The 20,770-nt window shown below is 41.6% G+C and overlaps 1 protein-coding gene across 7 annotated transcripts in view; it reads left to right on the top strand.

Annotated features, from left to right (window-relative positions):
• The window catches only part of adgrl3.1 (adhesion G protein-coupled receptor L3.1), a 125,986-nt gene that overhangs the window by 101,118 nt on the left and 4,098 nt on the right, over window positions 1–20,770 (top strand). Inside the window, exons 17-24 of one of the 7 annotated variants that reach the window (XM_084340783.1) lie at window positions 5,973–6,193; window positions 9,324–9,390; window positions 11,264–11,355; window positions 14,472–14,640; window positions 16,020–16,148; window positions 17,004–17,097; window positions 19,734–19,862; window positions 20,635–20,652. In XM_084340783.1, the coding sequence (XP_084196909.1) occupies window positions 5,973–6,193; window positions 9,324–9,390; window positions 11,264–11,355; window positions 14,472–14,640; window positions 16,020–16,148; window positions 17,004–17,097; window positions 19,734–19,862; window positions 20,635–20,652 (919 nt within the window). Of the gene's footprint in view, window positions 1–5,972; window positions 6,194–9,323; window positions 9,391–11,263; window positions 11,356–14,471; window positions 14,641–16,019; window positions 16,200–17,003; window positions 17,098–19,733; window positions 19,863–20,634; window positions 20,653–20,770 lie in introns of all 7 variants that reach the window. The other 6 variants (XM_084340784.1, XM_084340782.1, XM_084340787.1 and 3 more) reach the window with 6 other exon arrangements.

Here is a 20,770-nt window from a genome sequence, read left to right as displayed (position 1 = left end):
GGCAAAGTGATTTCACTTAATTAGTTGATTTTGGTTTTCTTATATTAAAGAAAACAAAAGTTATTTTGCAACCAATGATCTCTGAGATGCAGGAGAGCAGAATTTACGTTAGTGACGTAGATGCTGCCAATACACAATACATAATAGTTTATAGGAATTTCATGTTAATTCAATTGTTAGTGTAGAAACTCTTTTCCATCCAGTAAACCTGAGAATTACTTTATACAGAGCTCTGATATAAATGGCTCATAAGCAGGGTCCAGACAGGGTCAGATAATACATGTTGACATTCAGACGAACCTGAGGGTTTATGCTGGATCACCGTGTCAGTCTGAATTGGCGTTATGTCACTGTATGCTTCAACATGTCAAGTGACATACTGTACAATTATCCTTATTCTTCAGTCAGCTGTACATTTAAAGGTCCAGTGTGTAGGATTTTAGGTGGATATATTGGCATGTTTCCATTAGTGTATAATCACCTGAAACTAAGAATTGCTGCGTTGTGGTTATTTCAGAATGAGCCTGGTACATTGACAGATTGAGCAGCTTCTCTTCCACGGAGTCCGCCATGTTTCTATATTCGCCCAGAACAGACAAACCAAAACTGGTTCTGGCATGTTTAGCGACCATAGCAGTGAAGGGTGAGGAAAGAATATTTCATTGCTTACAATCTGCAACCAAACCACTTAGTGCCACTAAATCCTACACACTGAACCTTTAGGAGAAAATTATTCATGAAAGCAACATGCGCTACATCAGTTATTACTGATGGTCAAATCTCTCAAGGCCCTCTGCTAATATCAGTGATGCCTTCTTCAGTGTGGCAGGTGATTACCTTATTGATGAACGTGCACAATAAAAAATACTGGGTCAATGTTACCCAGCAACAATGAATAGAAAATCCATCCATAGAAGGGTTGTTATGAACATTAACGTAACACCAAAACACCCCATTGGTTTGGGTGAAGTATTACTTGTCAAATTTGGCAGCTTGGTCAGTGCCCTTAAGACTTCCAAAGAAGGCTCCCGCAGTCAATTTAGCAACAACAGGCAATATACAATGTTCGGTTAGACTTCCAGACTAAAGCGTGCTGATGAACACTCATAGTATAACATGTCATGACTTTTTGAATGTTATTAATGCTGTCAAACCGTCATGATTTTGTTAGGTTCAGGCACAAAAACTATTTGGTTAGGTTTAGGAAAAGTTCATTCTTTGGCTTAAAATAACTACATGCAGTCTCGTTACATAAGTTACTTAAGTGACGTAACTCACATCACATAACGTCTTGACACTTGGTCACAACCAAGAGGCGAACCCTGATCTGTGAAGAGAAAGTCCTTTGAATTACCCACCCAACCAAACAGGGCCGCAGCAACTTCCCTATAGACTAATTGGTCTTTTTCTGTTGTTTACTCTCTCTACACAAACCTTACAAAATTGTGACTTTCTGTATACAGTTATGACAATTAGAGAGTACATTTTTCAAAAATGTCATCTCATTTGTTGTTTATCTACTATTGTGTTTTTAACATGTATAATAGAGATGTGCATTTTCACTACAACTCTTAACTGCAGTGGTCCTGGTGACACCCATGAAAAATAGTCCTGCCCCAAGCGGAGAGTCAAAATGATCACATTATCATAGTTGTCATTTCCACTGAGGATGCTCGGGATATGTCCACATGTGAGCAATTTTGTCCCCATCATTTTTTAAAAGCTTATTCAGTTAGCACCACAAAATGCTAACTAACAAATTAGATAAAAATAAATGTTGATGCACATTGTTTTTCCTGCTGTAATTATCTACTCTCACCTCATTACGTTGGCTGAAATCACAGATGTTGAAGAACACTTAAAAATTGGTTTTTTTTTCATCTGAGCCCAACAACTTTTCGACACAGTGACACCCTTGAGTGTGGTGCTGGGTTGGACTGGTATATGTGGACATCTATGGATAATTGGCCCTTAAATTTGAAATAATTTGCCCTTGAAAAGTGTTCAAAAAAAGTCCTTGGATTGTATTATTTTAAAAAGTTTAAAAGTAAAACATAACATGTTTTCGGTACCTTCTTTCGGTTGTCAGTGACGTTATCTTAGCCCTTATGTCCCCACCACTTTTAAACACAAATTGATGCCCTTGCACATTACATTTTGTGGAGCAATTTCTACATATCAGCAAGCTAACCCTTATCAAGCTCTGTCCCTAATGATGCACAGTGCAGTTTTGGCTCAACCATCAGTGTCCACATGGTCTGCATCCCAATCACAGCCCATGCTGTATAATCCATATGGTCTGCATTCAATATGCCAATCATGGATTAGGACTTTAAACCTCACTTGGATGCGAGCACTTACACAAAAAATCGTATGCGTCAGTTTCTGAGATGAGACATTCTCTTTTAATTCCTCTGGGCAAGGTCACCCAAGTATAATCAGCATCTACTGTAGGAAACAATGATGTGTGCGAGTACTGTCACAGTGTTACTGTACAATGTTTGCACAGAACACAATTTTGGACATCGTAGACATCTTAGTGCGAGGTAGCCTATGCTTTCTTTGTCTGTGAGCTGAATCATTACGAAGCGTATGTCTGTGGGGGAGGAAGTGCTCAGGGCTGCATCCTTCATCTCCGCCATAGTATTCAAGAAGCCTCAGTGCAGCAGCCTCGGGCCTTTGCATCCCGCTGAGCGTTGAATGAGAAAACATTCTTATTGCAAATGAAGTGACAAAACAAATTTGATAGGATGCGTTTTGACATTGAGGATTGTGTATTTCCTTTTGTCCCTGTGTGTTTGTGTGGGAGGGATCATGTTTCTTTGTATGTATGTGCGCCGCCGTATTTGTGCGTGCCGTCCTCCTGTTAATTACCGGTGACTATTTGTGACCTCCATTAACATCCTTGCCGTCACTTAGCTTGCAGCCGGTTAAGCCAGTAATTCCAGCAGGAGAACTAAATGACTTTGCATAAGCAGCCACTTTTTTTTTCTCTCTTACCTGTGTGCGTGCATGCATGTGTGTGTCTTTGTGTGTGTAACCTACACTGTGCGATCATTAGAAATGGAAATGAGTGACTCCCTCGCCCCCTAAACTCATTGTCTCTCAGACATTAGGTAATTGTCTTCTCGCTGCAAACCCCTCCGTTATAAAAGTCTGCCTGTTCGCTCTCCCATTCAGTGATTTAGGAGTGACTCTTTAGATTAGAATATTGCCGTGAACGTGACGAGCCAGATCGCACCGCTCATTCCTTCCTCGTCTTCTTTACTTAAGCACGACTCTTTTCTTCCCATCCCATTGCCTAAATTGTTAATGCGGTTTTTAGGTTTGATACCCCACTTTCATTTTCCTACCACTCATCCTTTGGTGCTCTGTTTTTTCTCTTTTTTTGACATCCAGGGGACTCTTTCCTTCTCAGGGTTTTTTTTTAAGAGTATTTTTTCATCTAACTTTTTTACATCCCTTTCATCCGTCACTGTTCACTGGCTACTAACAGTGTGATTTCAAATGTGTTCACTCACTGGCGGTATAAATGCATAACCACGGGTGGGTATCTATGTTATAATTTTTGTTTGACACTTTCCATTAAGACCACATCCATTGTACGTTATGGGGCATTTATAGTGTATTATAAGGCATTTAACAGTTAATGAATACACTCATAAACATACATAATGGTTTTTGATCCACTATATCAACAGTCATAAAACACTACAAGTGCAACTTTTAATGAATTATAAGTTGTCCTCTGCTCTTGACTAGTTATAAACTAGTGTCGACTTATGGGGCTTATGACTACCCATACACACCTATACACACCTCAACAATGTTGTGTAATAAGGACTCATAGTATGGTATAATAGTTAATGATAGTAATGATAGTTATAATAGTATCTAAAGTTATCATCATATAGCAGTAGCAACTGTTCAACTTTCCCCCCTCCTGTCATTCCCAGTTGGTATTACTGATGGTGCCACTGTTGCGAACACAGCAGTCTGGCTACTGTTCACAGCAACAACACAACTGTTAGAATCCCAATTTGTGTTATGGTTATCAAAAAAGAATACAAACACAAGACACCAAGGCAAGCAGGAAGATGTGACAAAAGGTGAGCTACCAACCTAACGCTGAATCCACAAAAAATCTAAGGCAGGCAACAAAACTGACAAAAACAGAAGAAATACAAAACCAAATGAAGTACAAACCAGGATGAGGCTTGGGGAACGAGGGCAGAAAACAAGAGGAGCAAACACAGAGACAGCAGGAACAAAGCGGGACAAACTGACAACAAGTGAGGGAAAAGACACAAGGACTAGTTAACTAATGAAACACTGGTGAACAAAAAAAAAAGGGCAGGAAAAAGACAAAGGCAGGAAGTGTGAAGTAAAATGTGACATACAAGGATATAACCTATAAAAACCTAACATAAAAAATCCATACCATGACAATTTGACCTCGAAACCCTGATCCAAGTGCTATGAAAAGGCAGATCCAAAACCCAGTTGTATTAATAAGCAGGCAGGTTTTGTTACTTACTGATCTGGTCCAACGATGCTGGTTTTGAACCGTCTAGAGTTACTAGAGGAAACACATATCAATGACTTTGACACAACAACTGCGCTCTCCATCGAGTGAATGCCCGACCTTCCTCCATCAGGGGGGCTCTCTTTCTTTTGCAGTGTAGATTTAGGTTTAGAGGGAACTAATCTAGAAGCAGATGGTGTCTTTTTTTCTTCAGGCATGACACTGTGCAATCTGTATTTACTACCTAATGACAAGTAGAAGCAAAAAAAGTTGTCTATTGGCCGTTTAACACATACAATGATAACTTATCATACTGCATGGACTATTGTAGCATACTGAGTTTCACTACAGTTAATTGCTGAGGTGAGTATAGGTGAGTGATAATGAATTATAAGACTCATCAGTGAGCCTCGAGTTTATGACTTCTCAAGAGCATCAGTAAGATTCATAAAACTCACATTTGTTATGTTTTGACTGTTTATATAACACATCAGAAAGCATTTAGTCTGTTTACGAGTCTAACCGTGAAGCATTGTGAATGCATTTGAATTTCCCCATATCGCACTGTAGATGTGGTCTTCAAAGAGTGTTTGATAGCTGCCATTTCACAAGAAACCCAGTGAAGAGCTTGTACAATATTTTGCTGATATAGTTTTGCTTCAAACATGCAGCTCAGCTCTAGTAATGGCACAAAAAGCTGTAATTCTTCCCAAACTATTCAGTATCTAAACCGATGCTGCTGCCGGCTTTTTCTGAGCTTTTAAATGTGTCAAATTTTATGTTCGCTTTGTCTCTTTCGTACCAATCTGCTGAGTCATTTTTGCGGCGCTTCCACTCATTTTTGTTCATCCTTGGCATTGACAGAAATCATATTGTATTTTCAAGTGTTGCCAAGTCATTCGCCCTCCTCCCCAACTCCCCCATCCCCCCCTTTTCTCTCGGCTCCTATTTGAAAGTGCTTTGCTACTTCTGTTTGAAATGTGGTCAATCAGCGTAGGCTGCCGCACCAGCTTGTCACTTATATTTTCTCGTTTATCTTCTCCGATGACTTGTAGAATGTAGACGTGGGGTGAAAGTGTGAAGGAGGCTCGACTAATATTGCTATCTTGAAGTGATTTTGAGGCGTTTCATCGGCTGTAATTGCTGCTTTAGTATACTATGATTGTGAGTTCTCTCTATTTATATTTGCTGTATCCTCTGCCTCTCCAGTCTATTCCAGTATTGGCAGAACAATTTTTAATCCCTCACATTTCCTTCCTTATGTGAATATGATAAATGATTACTTCTAACTCTGACTCATACCCTTATTGCCTGCAGTGTTTGTGTCTTTCTTCCACTCTCTAACTCATCAGTGCAACTGTCCAGCCGATTAAATATTTCCTGAGCATTACTATCTGCAGTGTTACTGTATTTTCAAATCCTCTCCATCTTTTCTTTCCCACACCAGATTGCCTGTGCAGTCTTCGCGGCCTTGCTCCATTTCTTCTTCTTGGCAGCCTTCACCTGGATGTTCCTGGAAGGAGTGCAGCTCTACATCATGCTGGTTGAGGTGTTCGAGAGCGAGCACTCTAGGACTAAGTACTTCTACCTGGCAGGATATGGAGTGCCTGCTGTCATAGTGGCCGTTTCCGCCGCAGTGGACTACAGGAGCTACGGCACCGACCGAGTGTAAGGACAGAGGGCTGGTAGAGGGGAGCGTAGCGCGAAGGAAGGATGGATGATGGGGTGAGGGAGGAAGGGTGGGAGGCTGGAGTGCCTGCTGTCATTTTGGCTGCGTCTGCCACAGTGGCCTCTACAAGCTGTGGCACTTCTGAGGCGTCAATACAGAGAGGTTTAGAGAGGCAGAGAAGAAGGAAGAGGGGGGAAGTATGGGGACAAGCAGGGGGGGATGCACCACAGAGTGCCTGCGTGAGCACAGCAGCGACAATGTGTGAATATGGAAGGATTTAACAGGCGGGATAGAAGGAGGGGGTGCACAGTGGAGCAGATTGAGGGAGAAAAGGAGTGGTTTTAAGTGTGAGAGTGTGAGGGATGGAGTAGTCTGTCAGGGTATGCGCACGTCCATGCTGGCTTGCACTTGCGCGTGCTAAGAAAAAGCTGGCCTCCCTGAAGGAAGTGCAGAGCAGTGAGTGGGATGAGGACATACATTAAGAGCACATGGTAATGTATTAATGCATGCTTGACTTGTGCAACCCGAGACACAGGGCGAATCCAAGAAGCGGCAGCCAGCATATCAATCATATGCAGTATTTGTATAGTAGACCACCTACAAATACATCAGAGTCGGCATAATAGTAACACTTACACACGCCTGACCCGTCCACTCCATTCATGCAGGGACCCTGAAAAGAACCCACGTTTTATTCATGGAGTGCGTAATGCATATTATGTGCATAATGAGCATAAATTGTATATGGTGACCTATACATGCCCGTGACCTCTATTCTGTGCCTGTATGAAATCATAAGGACTATAGAAGGCATTAACAATGTGGACGTTGCATTTAAAAAATGGTATTAGAAATATCTTTCTTCCCTCAATTGCTTATAAATGAGCTGCTCTATATAGTAAGCGAGAAATGACAGGAAGCTATAGGGCTGTTAAATGATTCACGCGCTCAAACGTTCATGGTCTCCGCTGCTCTTGGGGCCTTTTGTAGTTCAGAGCTCACAGCTTTCCACTAGCGACACATCAGCTGGTAGAGGCCTGAAGACAGGGAAAAGGGTTGAATTTAGCACTGTTTAACCGTCAAGCCACACCAATCCTATGCCACTTAGATCAATATTTCATCGTGAGATGATCATTAAAACATGAGAGTCTGAATGCCGAGCTCTGGATGAATTATCAGACCGCATGCCATTAGAGAACAGAGGAGGAGACAATAGCGATGGTTTGAAGATAAATGCAAAATAAAGTAATACGTTTTGGGAGAATAACATAGAGCCTATAACACAAACTGTACCTCCGACAATTCTACACATTATAGTGTGTTTACAGGGCTCGGGGAGTACTACTGTGTGTGCGTGTGTGAAAAAGGTAGCATAAAGCCTTTTGTGGCTTCAGAGGAAGCTGCATATAATCCGATAAATTGCCCCACCAGTGATGTCACTCAGTGGCTAAGTTGCATTGTCGGTAATTTAGTAACACTGTTGGACTTAGAGATGTCGCCTTTTTTATTCCATGCATTCAAAACCTGGTTCCTACATTACCCACAATGCAACTTAGTGACAGAATGACATCACTGGAGCCTCAAAAGACTTATCTTTTTTTTTGTCATATATAGTATATAAAAGTATATATAGTAGTATAGTATATATAATATAGTATAATTATATAGTACTCCCCCAAGACCTGAAAAAACACACTTGTACACACTGTAAAACTGGTGGAGTTACCCTTTAAATCATTGAGAGTGTGGAAAATATTTTCTCGTAATTTAAAAAAATATTTCACCCAAACATTCGATGCGTCTGCTTTTAATGTCGTTATGTATTTTTACCGGCAAAGTACATTTCATTAAAAGCTGAAAATAAGTTACATGACTCATTCATCAGTCCAGCCTTGAAAATGGCACCGCTTATCATGTTTGACATAACACATTGAGACGAAACCTCTGGAAATATCATCTGCCATCCCTGCTGTGTCACCTTGTCACATAATGCTCCCCATTCTCTCCCCATATTAGCCAGTGGCACTGACTCTCATTCACCTCCCGTAATGAAGGTTGCTATGACTTAGCAAAGGACCCTAATGGTGGATACAGTGACACAGGCGGGGACCCATAATGGAGGGCTCTCTAATGTGGTGGAAATTGAAAGATTAATAATTCAAAAGCAGCTGGTCATGAATCAGTCGGCCATTTTGCTCCAGCGGTTTTTCTCTGGCACCTTTTTTGCTGCAACCCGTCGGGTCTGACCTCAGTGGAGGGCATCCGGGGGTTTTTTTTTTTTTTACTCTCCTGCTTGCTGCAATTGATGAGTGAAGATGGTTGGGCTAATATAATGTAGCATACAGCAGTAGATCTTTTACTACCGATGCTATAGTTGTGGTCAGAAATGAATGTGTGTGTGTAGGTGCATGTTTGTGTGTATGCGTGTGTGTGTGTGTGTGTGTGTGTGTGTGTGTGTGTGTGTGTGTGTGTGTGTGTGTGTGTGTGTGTGTGTGTGTCTGTCCCTGCTCTCTCTCCTTTAACCTCACCACAGCCATTCCCAGACTCCATAAATAGCGCGGTATGAAGGCTGCATCGATAAGTCAGTATTCAAATGAACACAGTCATGTCATATTTTTGTGAGTTGGATGTGGCCACGTCATATATCTGTGCCCTAAGGGGGAAGTAAAGGTTTATTTATCACAGGTGCTCATCCCTCGCCGTCTCCCCTCTGTGTGTGATGTATGTTTGAGGTCTGCGTAAAGTCTGTTTCCTTCACCCTGCCACACCTTCCTTACTGTTCTTCATCTCTTTCACATTTTCACCCTACCCAATTCCTTTTGTCCTCCCTCTGTCAGGATGCATTTGATGTACTGTATGTCATGTAATGTGCTGCTTTTTTTCCTCCTTATGTCATTTGTACGTGTATATATGTGTGTGTGTGTGTGTGTGTGTGTAACTATGATGCATGCCCTGTCCTCTGATGGTATATCCTTGCTACCCTACATCCATCTGAGACTGAGGCATGTTTTTAATCCCTATGCATCTCTCCTCTCCTGTTCTTCTTCACTCTGTTTCTCATGCGTGATGTCTTTCTCCCTCGTCCTCACTCTCTCTCTTTTCTCTCTTGCTTTCTCTTTGTCTCTTTAGGTGCTGGCTGCGATTGGACACCTACTTCATCTGGAGCTTCATAGGCCCTGCCACACTCATCATTATGGTAAGATACACATACATGCATGCTCCCACACACTTGACATACCATTACATGTTACAGGGTCGACTGGCTGTCACGTGTTTGTGCAGGAACGACGGGTTGCGTTAAGGTGTTCGTTAATCTTTTACAATGTTTGCCTGAGCTCCTCAACAGTGGAAGTGGAAGGAAGATGGAATTTTATGTGGCAAATTTCCCGCTCATGGATTAACTCTCATGTGGGCAAATATTCCAACAAACTGGACATTTTAGGACATAAGTGACATTTCCACTTGGAACTTTTAGTCCAAAAGGAAAAAACAAAAGGTTTCCTGAGCCTGTTGTTGCCTGAGTTTACACTGCGGAATATAGTCAATCCCACACATTGTTCACATCTGCATTGGCACATCTGCATCTGCCCGTAATAGCATGATAGTCCACAGCTGTGTTGGAGGTGTGTTCATGATCAAGTACAGCAACTCATTAATTAAAAATTGCCATAACAGTCGAGGCGTACAATATCCACAGTCCTTTTTATATCAGCAAAAGGGAAAACATTATTATTATTATTATTTTTAGTATATACACAATACATAGCCCATTGTGGTTAATTTTTGAATGTTTAAACTAACATTTTAAAATGTTGCATGTTTAAACTTTGAATTAATCCATGGACAAATATGTTAAATATGTTAAATATAACAAAACATGTATATACTGTATAAATCAAACCGTGTTTCCATGACGGTCTAAACACCCATGAAGATCAGACAAGTAAATCCGCTGACGTATGGAAAAAGTCAGCAAAAAGATTTTACAAGCTAAAGCTGAGATGGAGCGTGAAATGACTGGCAGCTGCAGATTTTTAGAAGTGGTGGCTGAAATGGAAATGCTGCGATTACTCAACCGATCACAAATGTTCAGCCTATAAGCCAAAGTTCCCGTACTTTTGGAAAATACTACCCCCCCACCCCCCAGCAGGGACTTTTAGGTGGGGTAAAATAATGTTCCCAGAACTTAATTTAGACCCTGGTCCCAGCCGATATTCCAGTGGTTACCAGTCTCAAGGGGAAGTTGTGGTGGACACAGGGCTATAGAGCACAGACCGCAGATAACAACTCAACAAAGTTATGTTGGCTCTTAAGTTATTTGATGATCCAGGCACTGTACTCCCTCCCGGGCTTGCTAATTCATCACAATGCAGCCCAATTACACGGTATAAAGGGAAACACAGTCAATGAACAACGTCAATGAATGAAACTGTTGCGAGGAGCATACCTTGAACAACAGAGGCAGGAATAGAGTTAGACAACTAGGCAGACACACTGGGAAAAAAAAAACATAAAGAGAAGTGTTTGGGAAGGAGAGAATGGTGTTCTTAATTAGGTGAATGTCAGCATGAACACTGATGCTCTGCACTCATTTAAGAAATGTCAGGCAGGCTATCAGGGATCTAACTGGGGCAGTGAGTGGGAGTGGTGCAGGTGGGACTGCTCTGTTATGACTCTATGCCCACTGGTAACATACACAGCCTCGGAAACCCAGCACAACAGTCCAGACAGTCATCATTATACCACCCTATCTATGCATTACCAGGCCAATAGAACAGACAGCATCCGTGAGAATTGGATTTCTATTGTAACAGTGATCCTCAATGGGTGTAATGACTGCTGTATTTTCCCCGTTGCTCAAGCTGCTGTATTTTAAGCACATAAAGGGCGGTTGATTGTGGGCTGATACTGTGTCCCCAAGCCAATTACTGCTGGAAGGGAAAATGAAATGATATGCACTGTGTGCGAGTGAATTGTTGTGGTGACATTGTGTCTTTAATTAGGCTTGTTGCTGCAGAATATTAACTTGTATATGTGTGTGTGTGTGTCTGTGTGTGTGTGTATTTCAGCTGAATGTAATCTTCCTCGGTATCGCTCTTTATAAGATGTTCCATCATACGGCCATTCTCAAACCAGACTCTGGATGTCTGGACAACATCAAGTGAGTACATGTGTGCATACAGTCGCTGCCATCACACCGGCATGGTTTGGAAAGCGAGTGTGATTACGCATGCCTGTGTGTGCGGAGTAAGTTTATGGAATAATTATGGGAAACCCACCAATCAAAACATAAAACATAAATCAGAAGATTGATGGCACTCTCATGACTGTCAGTTCACTATGCAGCTGGAGCCAACAGCCTGTTAGCTTAGCTTAGCAAAAAAACTCGAAAGCTCACCAAGTAACACAGAATTTTGAGTTTAAAGTCAGAATTCTGACATTAAGAAGAGAAAAACTTTTTAAGGTGGACGAATGAATAAAGAACAAGATAATATGTGTTAACTGTGAGCTTTAGATTAGCCAGGCTAGCTGATTCCAGTCCTCATGCTAAGCTAAGATAATGAGCTGCATGCTTCAACTTCACATTTACCTTACAGACTTGAGAGTGGGTAAAGTTTATTCCCCAAATGTCGCACCATGTCCATCAGCCTCTTTTGGTGAGTTAGCAGTTCACATGAAGCGTTTGACCTTCGTCTTACATCATTTTAAGACCCATCTCATTGAATTTATGTTATTCCCAGTCGTGTCATTATTACTCATATCACCCTCAGAGAATGTCACTGAAATATGACTTCATTTCCACTGAGCATTGAAATGCTGTCTACTAGGCTAACTAGTCAGGATTGTGTTATGGTGTCATTCTAATGCAGCCAAAGACAAAAGGCTCAGTCTAATTCAAACAATATGCCATGGCTCGGAGCTCAGCGCCTTACTGAGGTGCGGCTCAGAATTCATAATGTAAAACACAAAACGGCTAACTCGTGTGATTTATCATTTAAATATTACTGCCAATGTATCTTTGATGACAGCAGTTTTAAGTCGGATTTCGAGTGGGGAGCGTTTCAGACATGAATACGAAAACCAGCTGATCTTTGCTTCAGTGCCGTTCATGGGAACGTAATCAAAAAGTCTGAGGAAAGATGAAAAAATCAAAAAACGGTTTAGAAATGTGATGCTTTTGGATGTTTTCCCCCCTTTTTAATCACTTTCCTTCTTGTTTCTGAGCATACTGAGGGCTGAATAGATTTAAATCTATTTCACTTCATTAGTCATGTCTTAAAGTGGTTCATTTACTTGTTAATCATCATCATGCCCTTTTTGTCTTATTATTTTTCTTCCTTTTGTTTTCTTTGCCATCACAAGTTGTCTTTGTTGTGGATTGGCTCTGGTAAGGCCGCTCTCCAATCATGATGCCTTTTGTCCGCTGAGACATTTTGATTGGTTTGCTTGTTGTCCTGTTTGTCCGTAGAAATCTGCTGAGAGTCTGTGCATATCCCTCAATTAACCATTAACCTGCCTTGTAAAATGGATTACTTGTTGATGTGTGATTTGTGAGCCCCTGTGACCTACAGACTTAATGTGCTGTTGAAATATTAGAATGGTGAGATGTGAATGAGGGGAAACAGAGCTGAGAGAGAAACCATGACTCAAGGGAGCACTGGAGGAAGAGGTGGAATGAAGGGATGGAAAAAAGAGGGATGAGTGTACCCTTTATTGAAGAGGGTCGTCAGACGAGCTTTATTGGAGGTTCTGTCTCGCCTGAATGGTGCCACAGAGGGCAACATCGAATCAATCACCTCAGTCTCACTCACTTACTCTCCTCCTCTTTCTCTCTTCCTTCCTCCTGACTCTCCTAATATCTCCCCCTCTCTGTTTTTCTCTCTCCCCTTTCCTACCTTACCTCATTTCTTCATCTCCATCCCTCACATGAGAGGTGATCACTGCCCAGTCAGCCAATCAAATTAACAGCCATCTTCGCGGCTGTGGCAGACCCCGAAACTGTGACCTTTAGTGGGAAATGTCATTTATAATGGCAGTAATGTCCCTCTACTTACTGCCCAGCGGAGCCACGTGCAAATCACACGCACGCGCTCAGGGGAGGACTTACAATGCACACACATGCCTCGACACGACCAACTTCCTCTGACATTTGGCCTTTATGACGCTCTTCTGCATGGGCTTTATTTGAGATGGAGGTTCACAGCCTCGGAAACTTTTATTAGATTTAATTCCATTAAATTCTTATAGTCACAATTGCACTAACAGACTTCAGTGTCCACTTTTGCCTGTGAAAACGTCTTTTACACTGTGCCCAAGTGCATGGGCAGAGCGAGCGTTTGGTTGTAACTTTGGGAGAAAAAAAGTCTCGACTGCTCGACTTTCTCGAGACAAGTGGCTGACGTCAGCTGGCTTATAACCTCCACTCCCTCTCTTGAGATGATATCTAAGCGAGCAAATCCACTCTCTCTCTATTCTCTCGCCCTTTCCGTAAGAGTATAACTCTTTTAGGCAAAAACCTCCCACTGTTTTCTCCATCCCACTCCCACAGCGTTGGGATTCGGAATGAACCCTCTCTAACCCTTTTTTCCCTCCTCTCGGTCCCACGTGCACCAAACTTGCCTGAATAGCTTTTTCTGATCTAGGGAATGAGACAAGAGTCTTATCCTGCTTACAATGAAACCAATATTATAGACTGTACATTTTTTGTGACATAGCCAAGGTTATGAAAGTTTGGATTTTCAATTAGTTTTTCTTTTCTTTTAGTTTTTGCTTTTAGATGTCAAATTAGTTTACTTTCAGTTCGTTTTCAGAGTGCATTTCACACACTGTAAAATCTGACAAAGTGACTTTACTTAAAAAACAATCAAACAAACTGATAACCTCAAAATTAATAAAGTAAAGTTTACTTATTTTAAGTTGTTACAACTTTCTAGCTCGTACAACGAACAAGAGTTTTTCATACTCTTTTACTTTGTATACAGACCAATATTGTTTCACTTCAGTTTTAGGTTCTATTACAGATTATCTTTCTTATTTAGTTTTAGTCTTATTTCATTTTTTTCATTACTTAGTTTTGTTTACATTCAAAAGTCAGGAAAACAATTGCCTCATAATTACCAAGTAAAGTAGACTATTAAATTTAAGTAGTACGAGCTAAAATGTTTTAAAATTTTTATATTACTTCAGTTAATTTTGAGGTAATCTGTTTCCTCAAAGTTCCTTTGTCAGATTTTATTTTGTGCAGTAATTAATTAAGCATTATTCCCTTCTCTGTAGGTCTTGGGTGATCGGGGCCATAGCCCTGCTGTGTCTGCTGGGCCTGACTTGGGCTTTCGGCCTGATGTACATCAACGAGAGCACCGTCATCATGGCCTACCTTTTCACTATCTTCAACTCCCTGCAGGGCATGTTCATCTTCATCTTCCACTGCATACTGCAGAAGAAGGTGAGGGAGACGAACCGAGACAAAGCCGGACAGAAATAGACAGACAGCGTGACGGGCAGACAAACACAATCTCACACAGACACACACACACACACGCACGCTAGCATTGATCAGCAGGGACACCAAAAATATCTGCCGAGCTGTCACAGGTTTGATTGGTCATTCAATAACCCTACTGGCTGCTCAACTCGCTCACTTTTTTATTCCCACTACCTCCCTCAGCAGGTAGCAAACCAAGCTGCTAGTCTTACAAGGTTTCTGTCTTACCCCGACAGGAAAGATAGTTTTTCATCATCGGGCTGGGTCATCAGGCCTGAAATAGCTTGTTCAAAATTGTGATAATATTTTGCTCGAATTGTTTTATATCTTGAACACATGCAGAGAGAATACACGTCTGTTTTGCAGTCTAAGTGACCGAGGTTGTGATGATCGCTGTGATGTCTCTGTGAACACAGTTCCATTTGCAACCCCTTTAGATGTGTTTTGGGTTTGGTTGGCCTGAAGGATTAGAGGCATTTTGTGAGCACATATGTTCCACTTTTCATATTTGCATTACATGAATGGCTTCCAGGAAGAGCCTACACATCCAAGGATATTTTTACAAAGTCTCCCACACGCTGTCAGTGCCTGGGAGTGCAGAAGAGGAGTAGGATCTGGAAAGAAAATTCATCAAATGCTTAATACACTCATCTGGCTGCAGTCCCGCGGAGAGTTTTTAGTTTTAAGTGTTCGACCAGTAAACAAGTGCTCTGTGTGTGTATGTGTGTGTGCAGTGTTCTTAGGTATGTGTTAGGCCACGGGATCGGGTATCCTGAGAGATGTGTCCTCAGAACAGCGCTGAGGTTTTCCTTGGCTGCGGCCCAACATGGTTTCTCCCAAGATGCATGAAGCAACTCACCACACAGCTGTTCAAACAGAGCATGTGGCAATACACGTCTGCAAGTCCAACAAGCTTGTTAAAAAGCAATTACAGTCCTATTTGTTCTAACTTGATTGGGATCTAAATGCAGATGTTCTGTGTGTACAAGTGCATCATATGTCTCCCGGAGGAGTATGTCCGTTTCAGATGGATATGTGGCAGCAATAACATCGGGGTGGATGCTGATGGGGGGGAAAGTTTATGAAGTTAATCCTTTAATGTCTAAATTTTTATGGAGTTAGTGTTTGCACAAGGAATCTGAGTAGAAGAAGAAGTTAGCAGGGACACTCTATCAAGTTAAGCCCTTCCAGTCTGTTCCTTTCCGGGTATGTCATCCTAAAAATATGCCTCAATATGTGCTTGTTAAAGTGGAACATCAGTCAATTCCCCCTCCTTCATGTGTGTTATATATGTGCATAGTGTGCGTGTGCGTAACCCTCTCCGTCTCCCACCCGCCCAGGTGCGTAAAGAGTACGGCAAATGTCTGCGTACTCACTGCTGCAGCGGCAAGAGCGTGGAGACGTCCATCTCCTCCTCCAGTAAGACCACAACGTCACGGACCCCCGGCCGCTACTCCACAGGCTCACAGGTGAGCTTACCTGCCTGCACACCTGGACGCTACAGCACAGCAGACTCGCAGGTGAGGCCGGAGCACGCCATGAGGGTTTTGGGTTATCGCTGATCACTTTCAACTTAAATTTAGAGTTTTTAATTTAATTTAAGGCAGATGTAACAAAACAAAAACAACGTTTAAAGGTCCCATAGTGTAGATATCCATGTCTTTTTTTTAGAGCTGACCAATCAGAGCAGACTTTTAGGGAGGGGGGCCTTAAAGAGACAGGAACTAAAAGAGAGCGTTCAGACAGAGGGTGAACAGTGGTGTTGCAGCAATGGACGGTATGAGAAAAATTTTATGTTTTTTGAACATCAAATCATATAAACATTGTCTAGTAACAACCCACAAATAAAAGCATGAACCTGAACATAAGCATAATATGGGACCTTTAATGTGAAAGGTAGAATGTTTTATATAGTCTGTGCAGACTTAAAATGCGGATTTTGTGTTGAAAGTGAGATAGCCCAAACCCTGACTTACACCTTCAGATATTGATGCTGACACACAGGTAGATGGAGCATAAATGGCATTGACGGGTGATTATTTTTCCCCACCTGCTTCTCCCTCACTGGTCGTTGCTTTGCCTTTTCCTTTACTGCCTCTCCTGCACTAATTTGCCCTTCTTTTGCACATCATACCACCATATATTATGTTTCTTACCATAATTATTTCCCTAATTTGTCGTCCCCTCCCTCGACTTCTCCCTGTTCCTTCCCTTTATTTCTTTTCCCCTTCATTACTGCCACTCCTCTGTCTCTGTCCACACCATCTCTCCCTCATTTTCCCTCTCTTTCTCTTTCTCTCTCGCTTCTCCTCTCCTGTGTATAGAGTCGTATCAGGCGGATGTGGAATGACACTGTGAGGAAACAGGAATCTTCCTTCATCACTGGAGACATCAACAGCTCTGCCACGCTCAACAGAGGTAACCACGGGATACCTACCATTTGCATCCTCATCACTGTCACCATATCTACTTTATTAATAGCGGGAGGCTCAGACAGCATACGCTGTCATTTAGTAAAGTGGTAGGAGTCCAAACTTCTGATAATGGTGCCGTGTTCTCGTAGAGAGGAAGATTAGCAGAGTAGAGTGTAAATATCACTTACTACTTGCGCGCTGCTTCAAAGGATGGCATTACAGGAGGGAGAGTTATGAGCGGACTCTTGTCAAAACTGAAGCATCAACCGGTTTGTGGTCCCATTATAAATCTACAGAGTGTAGAGCCGACTGTGTAACAGGGTTTCTATACCGCTTTAGACAATAGTCATCTTTTGAAGCATGTGAGGGGGATAAATCCTTTAAGTTAAAGTATGTGTGCAAGTCTTGAGCTGAGCACCCGTGGTCCCTTGATTATTAAACTATAACATATGCAGAGTTGCTCTAGATAAATGCTTTATTATTAGCTGAATGGAGTTGTGTGTCACTTCAGGTAAAGTTACTGCTTCTAAAACAGCACTAGAAATGTGTGTTTTGCAGCGTTTTTCACCAGAGAATCTATACGTTCTGATTCATTACATGAAGGCTACTGTAGTTCCCGATGCTTTTAAAGGAACATTAGGCTCAGGTCACTGTATTCCCACTGTATTCTGAGCTGTCCCTTCAGAGTAAGCCACTGCAAGAATGGACTCCATGAGCATAGCTGTCTGAAGGCGAGGGTAATGAGGACATAGACACCCAAACGGCCGGACATTTTGTCACACACACACACATGCGGCGGAATGCACTCGAACGCGCACATACACATATACTGCCATTTGTTAGTCCCTAAGTCGAGGTGTGGCCCTCACTTCCTTCAGGCCACTAATAAGCTGTTAGCATGACAGATTGATGCTAAAGCAGACACGGTGTGTGTCAGCGCCTGAATTATCACACACTTAGTGAGGCAGGGCTTAAGACACCCCCACCTCCTCCCTGCCTTCCTCCCTCACACTTTAAAGTGTGCTGCAGAGAGCTACTTAGCCAGTAGATTTCAAATGACTACATACTGTGGCTTAGAGAATAAGGATGGGGTGGAATAAATTGGATGTTCTGATAGGAGATGGACTTGTTGAAATTTGAGGAGAGAGAATTGGAGACGTGAATGTGGTCATTTTAATTTTAAGTGCATTTTAAGACATTAATATGTCTAATAATTATTATTTATTTTGTCTGTTTTTTGTCAAGTTGGGACTATGGGTGCAAATCAGCTGCTTGGTCACACTAACATATTTATTTTATATTGTTTCTTTCACCAACTAAAAAAAATAATTTAGTGGTCTGAATCTAAAGCATTGTTTTGTGCCTACCTGAGTTTTAAAATAAACATTTGAAAAGCCTTGTATTTCTGCATCTGCCAATGGGCCATCACAAAAAAAGCATAATTATGTTAATTGCACTCCAAGAGAGACTTGATGTTCTCTGCAATTAAGTGGGGGAATAAAATTGAGGGGGAAAAGTGCATGTATACGTATCAGCATTGGAAACTGGCCAAAATGAGTTGGGGGAAAAAAATTCAGCATATTCAGTATCAGCAAAGATCCATTATGATGCATAAAATCCTTTTTTTTTTTTTTTTTTTTTAATAGAGAATCTACGCTGATGCCCAGAAAATGATTCATTATTCGGCCACATCCCACTGTCTCCATTATTTCTTATTTATTCTACCTGGAACTATATTCTGTCTGCCAAGTTCAGGCTGCTGGCCAACATCCTGTTCTGAAATAGTACAAGTGAAAAGTTTAATAATATGAACTGAACTGTGATATCTTCAAACCTTAGGTTGAGGAGGTAGATGAGTAAAATGTGGTATATTCTTTTAGCTGAACACCTGTTCCTCTTAGCAAAAAAAAACATGGCACCACAGATATCCATGTAACTTGTGTTTTTAAGCTACATGAAATACTTAGTACTATAGGCATAGTGCTGGAGTTAGTGTGTTTGACACAGTGGAGAGTACAACACAAGGATGAATGCATAGGAGCTGTCATGTTCATTCGTCTTCTGTTTTTTCTGCAGTGTCTTTATGTGCACAAGATCTGTCTCCCACCTAGGGATGAAAATGCACTGAGAACACCTTTTTGTGTGGCCCTCATTAACTATCCTGTAGTCATGCTACTCTGCTCAAGCGTATTGAACTGCAGCACAATCTTCTCCAAGCTATGCTACTCTCTCTTTGTCTCTCTCTCTCGCTGTCTCCCTCTCTCTCTCTCTCTCTCTCTGTCTCGTCCCCTCCCTTGGCCTGAACGCAGCGGCTGCAAGAATGACTTGTCAAGCTTTTTCTTGGCTTTCACCTCGAACTATGTTTGCTTGTTTGATTTACTTGTCCTCTTCTCTCCCTCTTTCTTCCACACACTCACTTTCCATCTCACTCTCCCTTCTCCTCTCTCCTTCTCGCTTACTTCCACTCTGCGACGTCTACATGCTCTCTCCTTCACCCCTTCTATCTCTGCCCTTTTTTTTCCCCTTGAGTGCTTCTCTCTTCTTTTTCTCTCTTGACTTGGCTGTTGCTTTTCCTCTCTCTTCCTTCTCTCGACTTGGCTGTTTGCTCTTCCTCTCTCTTTCTCTATCTGTCTGTACCAGGAGCCATGGCTAATCATCTTATAACTAATGCTCTCCTTCGTCCCCATGGTACTAACAATCCTTATAACACTCTCCTGGGGGACTCGGCAGTCTATAACAACCCAGCTGTGGGCATGTACAACACCCAAGGTGTGCCTGATGTTCCTATTATAAACGTACAGCATTTGGAAAGTTAGCGTAGAGTTTAAATTGAATTTATTTTGCATGGTTATTTCATTTAAAAATGTTTGCTACCGTGGTAAACTTTTTGGCTGCATATCTGATCTCGCCTTATTATGGCTCCCAAGTGAGGCGATCAATCACACTGCAATAATCTCACACAAAGGACACCCACTGGGCAGTTCTCGCAGCACATAAATGTAGAGAGGAAATTCTGTTGATGATTTATCGAAACAGTATAACAAGATCACATGCTGATTTATTGTATGCTATAGATGCATGCTATACGTTACTGGCTGCAGTTTTACTGTATCTTTTATAAGCTACTTGGGAGCCATGAAATATTTGCACTATTTTGTGTTAATGTCCTATTTTACACAGTGTGTGCTTCATTTTGAATGTCATTTTGTGTGTGTCAGTTGGGACTTGTGTATCGCTTGTCTTAGTGCACGTATGCTGTTAACTATGTTTTAAATGTAATTTGTGAGGTGTTTTTTTATGTTTTCACTATGTTAAATGAATAATAAACCACATGATAGCTGCCAGTTAACGATAAGGCCTTGAAAAGCAGTCAGTCAACTGACTTTGATTTTGAGAGGCAGGGTTTCTTTGTTAAACCCCTTTTTATCATCCCTCCAATTACTGTGCAACTGTTGATTTTGTAGATGGCGAAAGTTGCTTCTCTCGCAGTTTGAACTCACGACTGTCTCTTTTCTCCCTTCTCCCTCATGCTGTCCATTAGCACCTTACCGAGACACAAGTATGGGCTAAATTAATACTCTGCCATAACATTAATTTCTTCTCTCTTTTCTTGCCTCCAAAGCACTGTGCCTAACATTTTTCAGGCCAATCTACATCCAAACAGCAGTGTTGTTTGG

Source organism: Pagrus pagrus (genome assembly GCF_965226575.1).
Source record: "Pagrus pagrus genome assembly, chromosome: 2".
Lineage (NCBI taxonomy): Eukaryota > Metazoa > Chordata > Actinopteri > Spariformes > Sparidae > Pagrus > Pagrus pagrus.
This window is presented reverse-complemented; position numbering and strand designations above follow the sequence as displayed.